We start from the raw sequence: 14,793 nt of genomic DNA, 5'->3' as shown, positions 1-14,793 counted from the left end.
TCTCGGGTCGGGTCGGGTCGGGATTTTTTCCGGAAAACCCACGATTCCCAAACCCGGCCCTACCCATGATAAATCTCGGGTCGGTTCGGGTCGGGTCGGGTTTTTTCACGTTGACGAAAATTTTTAAGGAAAATTCTTGTTTGGCAAGGCAACTCAACTCATAGAAGCGGAAATTACACTCACAATACACTTGAATCAAACAATGATGTAATTACACTCACATCACACTTGAATCAAACAATGCTGTAATCAAACAATGTTGTAATTACAATCAAACAATGCTGAATCAAACACTTGAATCAACTCAACTCATAGAAGCAGAAATTACACTCACATACAGTAACAGTGGGTGCGTGGGTTTTCACTTTTAACTTTGGGATAATTACATTTACACCCCCTCTAGTTTCTGTCACATCCACTTCCACCCCTATAGTTTAAAACGTGACAAATACACCCCTGTAGTTTCAATTTGTTTAAGGTTTGCCCCCTCAGCTGAAGGTTCGTCCATAGATTGAAGGGTTAGGATGATCCGATGGAGCTGATTTTTTGGGCACACCATATCTATGTCAGGACCCATCAAATGAACGCTTTGGATCATCCAAATAATGTGGGCCCCTACCGGAATCCAAACACTACCAAAAAATCATCCAAATAATGTGGGCCCACATTGTTTGGATGATCCAAAGTGTTCATTTGATGGGTCCTGACATAGATAGGGTGTGCCCAAAAAATCAGCTCCATCGGATCATCCTAACCCTTCAATCTATGGACGAACCTTCAGCTGAGGGGGCCTACCTTAAACAAATTGAAACTACAAGGGTGTATTTGTCACGTTTTAAACTATAGGGGTGGAAGTGGATGTGTCAGAAACTAGAGGGGGTGTAAATGTAATTATCCCTTTAACTTTTAACTAACAATAGAAAAAAAATGTACATACTATAACTTATGTAACTCGGGTCGGGTCGGGCCCCTTCAAATCCGGCTCGACCCGAGATTCATGCGGGCTTTTGAATGCTGAACCCGGCTCGACCCGAAACCCATGAAACCTGAACCCGACCCAGGCTATTTTCGGGTCGGGTCGATGCGGGTCGGGTAAAACCCGGCTCGAGTTGCAGCCCTACTAAAAACCCATTGAGTTGCTTACATCCAAATAATTGATAATAAAGTTTTCTCCATTACTCAGGCTGAAATCCTTGCTTAGATAAATTATCAGCCGCAGAGATTCTTTTTACAGTACCTTAGACCCTCTAAAAGTCCAAGAACTGGATCATTCCATCATAACCACTAGAAAAAATAGGTGATAGACTTCAAAAATGTGACTAAAAACATATCAGATTCTAGAATACTAAGAATATAATAGAAACCAAAAATATAACAGGGGTTTTTTGTGCTTATTGCTCGGGGAAAGTGAGAAGGCAAGGTTGCGGCAATGGCGAGGGTGAGGGCAATGGGTAGCGAGTTAATGTGAGAGTGTCATTGGAGCGGCTGGTTAGGGTTACCAAAAGGAAGATGAGATGAGATGTTTGTTCGGCAAATGGGCAAGGGTTACTTACACGGGAAGGAAGAGGAGATTTATTTCGAAAAGCAAAGAGGAGATTGCTACGTTCAATAATGATGGAAAGTTGGAAACCAATAACTATTAGAAAGATTTGGGCTATTTTGACGAGAATTCCCCCACTTATTAACATTGATGTTATAATGATTTTGACTTTTGAGGGTATTTTTGTAAGATGATTTCGGATCGTGACTGTCCCTAAGGACTTTTAAAGCATTCCCGGATCCGATTCGAAAATTTTTGGATCGTATGATTGCGAATCCAAAATATGCCCATGGACCCTCTTGGTATGCTTATATCCTGTTCACTAAATTCGGATGGTCCATCGGACCGTCTGGATCCATTGACACCCCTATTTGCTGCTCTCACCCAGAGTACGATTTCTTCCGACTACAAAAATGCAGCTTAGACCACATATTCTCTATCATTCCAAGAAACAGAGCAATAATAGAAGAGTTCTGCTGTAGAGACAGTCGAACTAACAAGACAAAGTTGTCATGTCGCATAAAGAAAGGGCCAAAGGGGCAATGAGTTTTCTCAATTCTAATTTCTTCTTTGTTCAAAGTCATATTAAGAAAAGAACCCGTCTCAAATTTTTTTTTACTTCATTTGGGGGGGTTACTAACTTTCTGTAATATTTGTGGCGTGATTCACTTACAATTTGTGGTTATCTAGCTTCATCTCTCCTAGATCAATCAAGAAGCATTTATGCATTGAGTGCCTTAATTTTGTATTTTCAAAAAGTTCTGCACGGCCCACAACATAGGATGATCCAAGCCGGCGGATCATATGGAAATGATTTTGGGCGCCCAAACTTTTTTTTTTACGTCGTGGCACATTTTCAAATGGACGGTTTGGATCATCCTATGGTGTCGGCCTACAGTACTTTTGAAAAATAGTGGAGTACAGGGGCTTACACCATATAAAAACTCATTTTTCATAATACAATTCTAGCCATTGATGGAATAGTAACAGGCACTTAACCGATCTTATCCGGCTCGTCTAACCGGAAAGGAGATTGCTAGCCAAGTTGATTTCGGAGTAAACCAACGGCCCCCGCGTTTTTATTTTATTTTTAATGTCGGTGCGCTACTTTTGGGCTCAACTGCAAAATCCTTGAGCGCGGGAAACCCGAAAAAGAAATCCAGAAAATAGAAACATGGAAAATAAATAACAACGGGTGAAAAAATAACAGTGCTGGTATTCGCACTAGCATACTCTGTTAACAAACGAACGAACCTTGTCTTTTCTTTTTTCTTTGGCTAACATGATCTTTTGGGAATTGTAATAGCCTATTAATATTCTTTGACAGCTGGTCAGATTATAAAAGACACGGTAAGTTGGTGCTGTTTTTAAAACATGATAGTGGGAGTATCGGTTGGCCAAAAAATGATAAACGGAATTTACGAAAGGGAGAGGAGGATCTCTCTCCATCTCTGGGTTTCCTCTATTTAAGCCGCACCTCTCAAACCCGCCCTTCAATCAATGCCACCGCTCATTGTTCAAAAGCTCCATCGGTTTTTGACCTAAAACCCCAACATTCCTTACGCCCCTGGTTTTTCTTCATTTGCTTGCTTTCCTTCTTAAGACTCAGAAGTTTCACAAAAGAAAAGAAGCAAGCGCTTCTTTTTCTTCAAGAAAGTTTTCAGATGCCTTAAAAACCCTAGCTCTGATAGAGCATTTCGAGGAAGCTTTTTTCTCTTTCTGAAAATTTGCCTCACATAAAGAAGGAAGATATACATTCAGATCTCAATACATCTCGTTAAAGCTCTTCCATTCCAGATCTCGGACGATATCTTTTTCTAAAAAATCTTCAGGTATTTTGGATTTTTACCGATTTCATCCTATATTTCGCTTGTTTTAGCAATATTAGCCCCTTTTCAGTCATTTTTGGAACCGATTTAGGTTTTTTTTTTTTTTACATTTTTAATCGCCATATCTAAGAGTTACTCTCATTTAGAGTCAGCAGATTTTGTAGAGATAGTAGAACTATCACTATAGGGTTAGATTTGGGATTTGGAATGTCCTCACCTGTCGTGATTGATAATCCGTGTGGGAATAAGCTCGAAAGTGCCAATTCTATGACTAAACCTTCAGCAAACGGATCGGCTGAGATGAATTTGTGTAATGGGAAGGTGAATACGTTTAAGATCTTCATAGGATACGATCCTCGTGAAGATCTCGCTTATGAGGTCTGTCGTTACTCGATCTTGAAGCGATCTACGATTCCAGTTGAAGTACATCCGATCAAACAGTCTGATTTAAGGAGTAGAGGCCTTTACTGGCGTGAGAGAGGTTCTACAGAGAGCACAGAGTTCTCGTTTAGTCGGTTCCTGACTACGTTCCTTGCCAATTTCGAGGGTTGGGCAATGTTTGTGGACTGTGATTTTCTTTATACCACAGACATTAAGGAATTGACAGAATTGATCGATGATATTTACGCGATTATGTGTGTTAAGCATGATTACACACCTAAGGAGAGCACGAAAATGGATGGTGCCGTACAGACGGTTTATCCGAGGAAGAACTGGTCTTCTATGGTGTTGTATAACTGTGGGCACCCAAAGAACAAGATTTTGACACCTGATTTGGTGAATTCTCAGACAGGCGCATTTCTTCATAGGTTCATGTGGCTTGATGATCATGAAATTGGATCAATCCCCTTTGTTTGGAATTTCCTTGTGGGTCATAACCAGGTTGATGTGAGTAACCCGACAACGGTGCCTAAGGCCATCCATTATACTTGTGGTGGACCTTGGTTTGAGGCCTGGAAGAACTGTGAATTTGCAGATCTATGGATGAAGGAAATGGAGGAGTACAAGAAGGAAATGATGCTTGCCTGAAGGAGAAGATGGAAAGTTAATAGCAACAGTATGTTGGGATTGTATTTCTCATGTGGTAATCAATAGGTTACTTCTATTTTTTAGCTCCATTATTTTGTTATATTTTTTCATTGAAGATCTTGTATCCTATGATTTCAGATCAGAAGTATGCACTTGTAATTGTTGTTCTGATTAGGCTGGTATTATTAGCTTTCAGTTATCTGGTACCTGTAATGTTTCATGCATTTTCTTTCAATCATTTCAAGTTTAGAATGTAATACAAAGTTTGCTTGCTTCTTTGATTATTTCAAGTTTGCTATGTAATGTTATGTTATCTCAGGTTAAAAGCTTGCGTCTGTAACTTACAATGCGTACAATGTTATCTCAGTCTAACCATTTCAATGTCTCCTCGTTACCCATCTAAGTTGTGTCGTGCACGCGATTTGAGACTGCATTAAGCTTTTCTTATTCTGAATTGCTTAATGCAGTGAGTCTTTTGTCTGTTTACATGCAGACTCAGCTTTTCCTGTTTGTTTTGTATTTTGAAAACTACTCGAGTCCAAAAGTGATTATTCGACTCAAATTTACGTTTAGTTCACAATCAGTTTTGGACTCACTATCGGTTCTCAAATTCAAAACAAACAGGGTCTTAGTAAAGATGTGTGATGCATACGATTTTTTTTAAAATGGTAATTCTGTTATAAGAAAAAGATAAGAGTACAGAAATGATGGGACGGGCGAGCTGTCCACCAGGGGATCAGTTGTGCAGCCAAACAAAACATAAAACACACACAAAAACAGCACTAAATAATCGAGTAACTCTCACTAATAATGATCTTGTTAACATCAGTCCCTTGTTTTGCCAAATGCATGGCTGCCTTATTTTGCCAAATGCATGATGCATGCTGCACATCATGTTAAGAGTCTATTACATTTTCCCTCTACAGTTTCACAATAAATATGTCCAGCATATTCTGCAATTCCTTCTAAAAGCTTCAATTACATTGTAGCCTAGTTGTCATACATCAAATTTTGAAAGCCATCGAATCCCCACTTTTGGGAATAAAGTTGCAGAAACTTCCTTTTGGTGCTTTACCTGCTACAGAATCTGGCAATCTATAGATGCTTTAGCTCATAAATTGGCTTATTTCTACTTTCTTTTGTGAACCCTTCTCCTTCACACCCATGTTTCCTGCCTTTTCTAGTAGGTTCACGAAAAAGTCTGTTCTGTTATGTTCCATTGTACGTATCCATCTTTATTTTTTATGTAGGGACCTCGAGTTTGAGTCCCTGTAAGAAGCAAGCATTTGTGATTCATCAGGTTTCAGGAAGGAGTTCATTTGAGTTGTTTGGATAATATATTGATTCAATCTTCTTTGTGCAGCAAAATGGTCTTGTACCATCAGGTTTAGTGCCGTGTGCAAATGCAAAACATAGGGCGCTGAATTTGTGATAACTTGGTTGATTGTCATGGGTACGACTCGGAGAAACTTACCCTTATATAGGATTTGGAGAAACTTAACCAGAATCATATAAAACATAGAAACTGGGGTCTGAAGGCCATAGTCCCATATCATTCTTAGAACATAACTGTAGCTAAATAACCTCGTTATTTTCACTGGACTGAACTGCCGAATAGGCAAAATACAGGGAAATTGCATAAAGGTTTACTCTATCAGCATTGGTGGTTGAGCTTCCCTTTCCTTGGCCAGCACTTCAGATGGGGTTTTGGGATTTCTACTTGCCTAAGATTTGATCAGAACCCTGCTGGATATTTTTCTGTAAATGCAACCTTTCCCCCTGGCTAAGAGTCCTACAAAATGGTTTTTGAGCTGGTATAGAATCAATTCCTGCCCCCCGTAGTTAGGATGCTTCCAATGTAAGGAAAGGTTTGGTTCACTTTGCTGTCAGTGTTTGTGGCAATAAGGGGCATTGAATTCTTCAGACATAAGTACAACAGCCCCTCTTTAGTCATTGATACACTTACTGGGGTGTTCCTGGTGATCAAAAGGGGCGGATATGTCATTTCCCCAAAAGAAACGCGTAATGATGTAGCACTGATTCTGAGATTCCATGAGTCCAGGAATAGAATCAAGAGAATAGCTACCAAACTCACCCTTAGCTCAACTTTTGGACAGGCCATCCCCCTAGGAGTTTTGCACATGTGGTGCTATTCAAGGCCACCTTTTTTTAAAAAAAGGGGTTACCCTCTTACCATGTTTAAATAACTGCACTAACCTCGTCTTTTATTTTTTAACTAGCTTTCCTAGAGCATTTTGGGAATTGTAATGACGTTTGACAGCTCTTTAAATATAAGAGACTAAGTGAGTTAGTACAATTATCAAAACATGGAAGTGCCAATATCGGTTGCCTTTAGTAAAAGGGTTGTTTCCCTGATTCGACCTATCTTCATATCATTTTCCTATGTCGTATTATGTCTTACGAGGGAAAGAGACTTAACTGAAATGAGGTATAAAAAAAAAAAAGAACATGGAAGTTATCCTTCTGATTTTCATTGAAACCATGTTTTTCAGTAAAAGGGTGGAAATGAAGTATTTTTCTTTCCCATGGGTGTTTGGATACCCTATACTATTCCAATGACAGTCCTTGTCCATAGAAAATTTTCCAAAATGAAAACCGTTTCAATTTCCTCCCAAATCAATAGCTAAGAGAAAGTAATCCAAGTAATCTGTCATTTTACTTAATAATGTGCATCCAAATGGAAACGCAGGCCTGTCGTGCATGGAGGGAGCTTCTTGACAACCCCCCCAATTTGTCATGTTTGCTCAAGCAATGGTGTGTTGGAAGGTATTTTTGTCAAAAAAATAAAATAAAATACTGCTTTGGACTCACAATTGGTTATCAAAATCCAAATTAAATAGGGCCTGATTAAAGGGTCACATGGAAGAGGCAAGGCTTTCCTGGATTTGAAAAATGGGCTTCCAATGGACGATTATTCATCTGAGCAGCGTCGCTTCTGCACCACTGCAAATTCCAGTCACCGTCATTTATGTTAATCTACAAGTCGGAGGCCCTCTCATGAATGATCCGGATCCTAGTTCATGGCTTCCCATGATTTCTAACAAGAGCATCCAGTAGTAATGAAGTCTTTGCTTCAAGGCTTACTCTTCATTCAAAAAGACCTATAATACAAATGAAGTCTTTGCTTCAAGGCTTGCTCTTCATTCAAAAACCTCTCTCTCTCTCTCTCTCTCTCTCTCTCTCTCTCTCTCTCTCACACTCACACTCACACTCACACTCACACACACACAAATGAAGGCTTCCACGAGAGAGAGAGAGAGAGAGAGAGAGAGAGAGAGAGAGAGAGAGAGAGCGCGGGGGGGTTGGGTGGTTGGTACTTCAAAACCCAAACAAGAACACAAATTTCAACAAAGTCTACAATATATTTGGCACCTGAGAAGCCAATCTCACCTGTAACTTCTTGACCGTGGAGCAGAGCTCCATCTTCTGCTCTTTGTAGCTTTGCAGCAAAAACTCCTTCCCTTGTATTAGTTCCTTCAATTCCTCCACTTCCCTCTTCAACAACTCATTCCTCTCTGATTCCCTACCTCTGCCCATGTCTACACTCAAACACTGCAACTCCAAGTTGTTGCCCCCTTCAAAAAACCCATTGGCGTGCCCGTTTCTCTCATCCACTTGCTGGTTTCTGGTAACTGTAGGCTTTTCAGGAGACCCTGTCTCTCCCACACAGTGATAGACAATGGCTTTCCTTAGCCTTTGGATCTCTCGTTCTGATTCAAACAGGTCCCGGTTTGCAGAATCAAGCTGAACCTGAAGATGGGAGGAATGGGATAATTGAGTGTTGAGTGAATTCTGGAGGTCTGTGATCTGAGCTTGCATTTCTAGGATCATTTCATCCCTTCTGTTCAGCTGCTGCCTCAGCTTATGTATCACTTCCCGTTTGCTAACGATGTCAGACCCAGATTCTGAGACACAGGGAGAGTCTGAGCTGTTTGAGTAGTGGAATGGCTTCCGAGGGAGCTCAAGGCGCTCAGGGGATGATGCCCATATCATACCATTTTCCTTGTTAGATTCTCGTGGCGGAATTGTGACTAAAGGAAGTACTGGATCTGTTTCTTTTGACATTGGGCTAGTGGTTGGCCTCTTAATCTCCACCATGCCTTGTGAAATCCCTGTTCCAAGAGAAACAAAATTTCAATCAATTTAAAAATGCAAAAGACATCACTAGCAAGTCTAGAACTGAACAAGCAAGCTGCCATACAAAATACTTATGGGCATTAAATGATTCAAAAGGTTGTTCTCAATATAACCAGCATAGTTAAGCCACTTCTGCACATCTGCATTATGTGCAGAGTGCTTTGTGCTTTAGTCATTAGTCCAGAACGAATGGAGGTTCAACATATTCTACAGATTTTGATGCGGTCCTCCAATATATTGAGCAACCTATTAGTATTCACTCTGCATCAGATAGGCACGTGTGATCAATTGGTAGAATTTGTCCGTATAGTCGTTCACAGATCTTGTTCCTTGTCCTAGGTTCCATTGTCTTTGATACATGGTTTGCATATAATTAAAAGGTAGGAAACTCCCTTTTAATTTCCTCTTCATCTTCTCCAATCTGTAATCTTCGAATTTCCTATTCTTTTTCGTTAACTCTCAATTGTTCCCATCAACCTGATGCCCGTCCTCTCAGCCGATGGCCACCAATTTAACTTTCTCAGTATCTTGTCTTTGGGCACTTCTTCATACTTAAAAATCCTCTAATCGGTATTGAGCTAGTTAATTGTTAACTTACCAACTTCTCCAAAAACTTAAGCTGTTGGAGAAAGGCGTTATTATCTTTTATACTTTAACACTCCCCCGCACGTGTGGCCCACTTGGCAAACACGTGACACATGTGGTCCCACTTTAGGCCGCCATCGCATGCGGAGTTTTGCTATCTGGTAGGTTTGAACTCGAGACCTTTGGCTCCGATACCATGTTAACTTACCAACTTCTCCAAAAGCTTAAGCTGTTGAAGAAAGGGTTATTTATCTTTTATACTTTAACATTAATAAACTCTTAAAATTGAGTGGCACCATTAAACTCAGGTAGCTTGATCTTTAGGTTCATCTCCCAACGGCAATCATCCAAAACTTGGGGCTCTCTACGCAGAGCACGATCATGAAAGGGGTTCTCAAACTCATCTTTGGATTCCAATTCTTTATCATCAAGATTCTGATATTTGAGTTGTAGGATTAGTTGAGTGAAATTGTCCACTTGGGGTCTCAACTGTTCAATATCTACTCTAGGATCATTGGGGGAATCTCCGCCACAGCTGCAACATGTCAGCGTCTTCTTTTCGAGGAGAAATATGTGCAGATCCAAAGGCTAAAAACCTGACACTCTTATACCAATTGGCACAACACTAACAATTTAAAGTAAGAGAGAAAACACAGAAAAAATCATACTAGAAAATATGGATGTAGGAAAGCATTCCTAGGTTATATAAACAAGGGTTATAAACTCCCAAAAACACCACGTGAAGTGGTCTCTATTTAAATCTTGAAAAAGAAAAAGTCATCATAAAGTCCCTTTACACTGGCAGTTATATTGCAGCAATTAAAACCCTAAATCTATCATCAGAAGATGAAATAAGAAGAAAAAATAGAAAAACAGAGAAAACAATAAAATCCACATACATAACACCCGAATCTCCTCAATTCTTAAGGCAAACATGCAGATTGGTTTGCTGGTTCTCTCCTGGCTCCCCACAAAGTGAGAAGAAATAGGATTTTTGATAATATGCATAAAAACAGATACATTATGACATTGACTATGATATGGTTGATACTTGATATCTAAAAGAAATCTATACAGTATAGGTTGACATTATCTTTTGACAAGGATGTGATAGGCTTCATTGTATATGCATTTTTAAATTAGTATATGCAATGAATTAGACAAGTTGATTTGTGTACATGCTTTTGGATTTTGTGCATGAATATATATGGTGCTCCTACATTTTTACTTATGAATGCACACCACAATTCCTGGGTTTTTCATAGCCTATAGAAAATGAATCCTATAGAAAATGATCATGAAAATTTTCTAAAGGATTCATTAGCCGACCCCAACTAGTTTGGGACAAAGGCTTAGTTGAGTTGAGTTGAGTAATGCACACGACAATTATTTTGCCCAAACCCTAATAAAAAGAACTGCAAGCAGACTGAATTTAACAATGCTAATGAAGGAAATAAGATCATATTACAACTAGCACCCATGGTTTGGATGGTGAACTATAATCAGTAGGGTGGCAATCAATCATCTAAGATCCTTGGACATCTGGCCTACTTCTTTGAAGTCTAAATGAATATGCTGTCATAAATACGAAGAATCAAATAAAATACCTGAGAGACATTGGTAACAGCCATCTTCGTCATGGGTAAAACAATATATATCTGAATGCATTGGACAAGCTCCCAACCTGCTTTTGGAAGTTGAATTTCCATTTCCTGAATTGGAAACAACTCCAAAAGTCATCAGAATGTAATCTCATAGCATAAAATTTGACTGACAAATCATGAACCATTAGACCTTTCAAGGCATTACTAGCATTGGCCGGCCGCTTTGTCTCCAGAGCCTGTTTCAGTTTGAATCCAAGCCTAATTGATAGTGTGCTCAACAAGGCACCGCCTGCAAGAAGGACCCAATTCAGCCCCTGCCCTTGAATGTGCTTTGATTTTTGGGTTCTCACTATGGTCCTATCTGTCTTTGATTTCATTTTATGATTGAGGAGGATGTGCGAAGCTTTAAAGCAACCAAATATGGCCTACAACAAGTACAATAAAAGGATAAGACAGTTGATTAAAATAAATAATTAAAAATTCACAAGGTCTAAAGTGAATTCAAATGCATTAGCTTCCACTACCATACCTATAATACAGGAAAAATACCAACTAACTAAAGAAGAGCAGACTCTTCTTAATGGCTATTCCGTATATCCTATATACGAAATGAACGAAACACACATCTGAAACTACAACAGAGGAAACTTGAAGCATGTATGCTGTTTGTTTCATTCTCCATTTTTTTGTCCATTAATAAAACCGTCAAGTACTATTCCAGCTCTCCCCAGACCCCGCAATGGCGGGAGCCTCGTGCACTGGGCCGCCCTTTTTTTTAATAAAACCATCAAGTACTATTCACTGGCCAACGTATTCCTTCTTAGATATCTCAGATATTTGTGAGAATCTGCAAGGAGATGGGGCGCACGCATGTTGAGACATTGGCAATGTACGGAGTTTATAATAACATGCTTGATTTAAAGGGGTGGTAAAGATGTGCTAGGGATCAAGTCAAAACATACAACAAAAGGAACATGAAAAGGTAAAATAATCGTTTACTCATTTCAAAGGTGCAAAAAGACAAAAGAGACAACCCCATGCTTTGGTTTAGTGTTTTAAAGATAAAATGAGCCCCATATAGGAGTTAGAGGGTAATTAGAAAGTGAGTTGTCTAAAGTTTTTTTTTTTTTTTTCTTTCAATGGCAGTGAGTTATCTTAAGTTGATAGAGATATTTGAGTTTCTTTTAATTTTTTAAGTTACTTTAGTTTAGTCACTTAAGTGAATTTGAAAAGAATGGGTCCCATCACTCCCAAGACTTGTTTAAGTGAGGGAAGACTTTATGCAGTGCGGTTGTGGCGGGCGCGATATCGGATCTTGGAATCTGGATTGTAAATCACAAAATCAAAGAACACAAGAATTCAAGAAGAAAAGAGGGTGTTCTTTCTCTACTTGTATTGAAAACAAGGTGTATAACCCAATATTAATAAAAAACACCCTCAAAACCTTCTCCACTTTTATCCAACCACTCGTGCAATTTCAAATCAGGAAAAAAAATCCATAGTCAAGGGAAAATGAAGAAAAAGAAGAGACAGTTTTTTTAAAAATTTACCTCGAGAGAGCTCTTCTTCTTCGACAAGGGTTTATGGTTAGGGTCAGGTGAGTTTTCTGCGCGTAAGGGCATTTGAGAGAAAACAAAATGGGAGAAAGGATGCTAATCGAAATTAATGCGTTTTTTAAACTTGATAGAAAAAACCAAAATATCACGAGAAAAAAGGATAAAATACCAGTAAAAATGCAATTTTTTTTATTTCAGTGATTTTCCATGAAAATTGCTTTTAATTGGGATTTTATCTTCTTAATAAAAACTCAAAAAAATTGTGCTTTGAAAAAAAATTGGAAATCTTAAAAAATCAGAAATCTTTGTTTTCACTCTGACTCTTCACCTCAGATCTTCTCGTTGCCGACAGCCTTAAGCACCCAACCATGACAACTTGCCTTGAAACTTCTTATACTCCCATAGCCTTACTATCTCATTTTGACAATCCCCTTCTTAACATCTCTTACACTCCATCACTGAAGTTTCCTTCTCCAAAATCACCTTAGTACATGTCACACTCCACAAACAAAGTATCTAAACCCGACACCTCTCTCAGAACTTCTCATGCTCCATAGCATAAGCATCTCATTTCACTGCCTTGCTTGCTTTAACTCCTTCACGATCATATATATGTGCGGGAATTTTGGGTGGAATTGTTAATTGTTAATGGGACTTATTGAGATATCCCCGTACCATTAACAACAAACAATTCCACCCAAAATTCCCGCATGTATCATAATCCACCTATCTCCATCATTTTCTGTTGCTATTACTATTGACATAACCCCAACTTGATGTGACATAAGTCCAACTTGATGCCTTCTATGTGAAATAGCGCCCTTTTCGGCCTTGCAACCAATTGAGATACCATGATCAAGGTTCCAAAGTTTACGTGTTATAGGAATCAATGGATTTATCTCTGCACCATATGACATCCTCCATCACCACGTTCACGGTAACTTCAAAACACAAGCTGACCTTAATCCACCTTTCGAATGCTAAAAACGAATCTTACAACTACCTTCGAAATCCCATATTCGAATGCCTCATTAACCTCAAAGCATCAATCAGTCCTAATATATCTTCACATGACTCACATCTAGCTAAGCAGACGAATTTGACAAAAACATCTACAAATCAAAAGTGCCTAAAAGAAACAACAAAGACATTTCACAGAAGCATCTAAAATAGATATCAGGCATCACAAACCAAACCCTAAAAAAAGCAAATCAAAGCCATAGAACATAGCAATCCGCTGAAATAACAAAAAACAAAAATGGGCCTCGATCAAAGGAAGACCACACAAAAAAATCATGCCGATAAAATGTGGAAATACAGGGAAAGAAAACACACCTCATTCAACCAAAATCCGTGCTAGGGTTTTGAACATCCTTTCTATCTCTCCTTTGTGATCATCAAAGGAAGCGTACAAGACAAAAAAACAGAAAACTTGAACGTGCGAAACCCTTGCTTGGATTTGGCGGCTTCGGCTGCGAAGATTTCGAAAACCGATGCCACGTCATCAGTCACGTGTGCAGCTGTGCCCTAGCAATGGAGTCTGTTGTTCAACTCCCTCTTTTTGTGGAAAAATTGGCAATAGAGGACATCGAAATATGAGAATTGCCAACGGCAGACACACTCTTGAAAAATTGTTAAAAAGGGTTGATAACCCCCTTTTGAGAGTTTGAAAACCCCATTTAGAGGGTTGGTAACCCCCTTTTAGATACTTGATAACCCCCATTTCCTCCCTCTTAACGGTTTCTTTGTTCACTGCTTGAGGATAAATTCACCCCCTTTAACATTTTATCCGAGGAAAATATCATTTCCCTTTCTAAATTAACTATATAAATTGGAGGAATAATAGAATGAAGAGCGCCCTCGCAAAAATCAGCTCGAAAGGTGCCCCTATTGCAGAAAACAACCAATAGGAACTCCCTTGGAGTTGATTTTTGCAAGGACGTCCTTCATTCTATAATTCCTCCATAAATTGGGATTTGCTAGGCAATTTCGCATGATGCCATTTTGCGGCTTACTTTTTACAGGATAGAATAGAATCATTCTCGCAGCTGATTTTGTATTATGTAAGAGCTTCTTTTCGTATTATTTTATTTTATTCTCTTTTTTTTAAGGAACAATTACCAAAGGGAGACAACAATTAGGCAGAATTATCAACTCGACCCAGGCATTTCAGGAATTACCAATGGTGGATAAATTTTGTACGGATGAAAAAATGTGGTCGAAAATACCCTTTTAGAAAACACGTGAGCAGGGGTTTTTTTTTTTCATTTTCTCTATCTAGGTTATGTTTTTCATTTTTTTAGGGTTTTGCAATGTTATTCTTTTCTCAATATATGTTTTATCTTGTTTAGGGTTTAGGGTTTTCTTCCTCTCCTATGATTTCAGGTGGATAACCCTATTTTTTTGAGTTGAAAACCCTATTTCAGGTGGATAATTATATTTTGAGTTTTTGTTTTGAGACTTGAAAACCCCTCTTTAGATATTTGGTAAGC

General features: G+C 38.9%; 1 protein-coding gene and 1 pseudogene across 5 annotated transcripts; one reads left to right on the top strand and one right to left on the bottom strand.

Annotated features, from left to right (window-relative positions):
* Nucleotides 1–2,927: 2,927 nt before the first annotated feature.
* LOC143876445 (protein CDI pseudogene) lies at nucleotides 2,928–4,682 on the top strand (annotated as a pseudogene).
* A 629-nt stretch (nucleotides 4,683–5,311) lies between these two features.
* On the bottom strand, nucleotides 5,312–14,045 carry LOC143876444 (uncharacterized). 5 transcript variants are annotated; one of them, XM_077378139.1, is made up of 5 exons: nucleotides 12,630–12,869; nucleotides 10,936–11,170; nucleotides 10,749–10,853; nucleotides 7,810–8,531; nucleotides 5,312–5,667 (listed from the first exon to the last, which is right to left on the bottom strand). In XM_077378139.1, the coding sequence occupies exons 1-5, from the start codon at nucleotides 12,669–12,671 to the stop codon at nucleotides 5,641–5,643; spliced, it is 1,131 nt and encodes a 376-aa protein (XP_077234254.1). In that variant the 5' UTR covers nucleotides 12,672–12,869; the 3' UTR covers nucleotides 5,312–5,640. The 5 variants fall into 5 exon arrangements, with proteins under 5 accessions (XP_077234254.1, XP_077234251.1, XP_077234256.1 ...); XM_077378136.1 differs by lacking the exon at nucleotides 5,312–5,667 and adding an exon at nucleotides 7,090–7,362 and having other exon boundaries at nucleotides 12,630–12,872; XM_077378141.1 differs by lacking the exons at nucleotides 5,312–5,667; nucleotides 12,630–12,869 and adding exons at nucleotides 7,094–7,362; nucleotides 13,637–14,045.
* Nucleotides 14,046–14,793: the final 748 nt, after the last annotated feature.

This window comes from Tasmannia lanceolata, unplaced genomic scaffold (genome assembly GCF_043159265.1).
Source record: "Tasmannia lanceolata isolate RefF3 unplaced genomic scaffold, GAP_Taslan_0.1 ptg000005l, whole genome shotgun sequence".
NCBI classification, from domain to species: domain Eukaryota; kingdom Viridiplantae; phylum Streptophyta; class Magnoliopsida; order Canellales; family Winteraceae; genus Tasmannia; species Tasmannia lanceolata.
The sequence above is the reverse complement of the archived record's forward strand: the minus strand, read 5'-3'. Positions and strand labels throughout refer to the sequence as shown.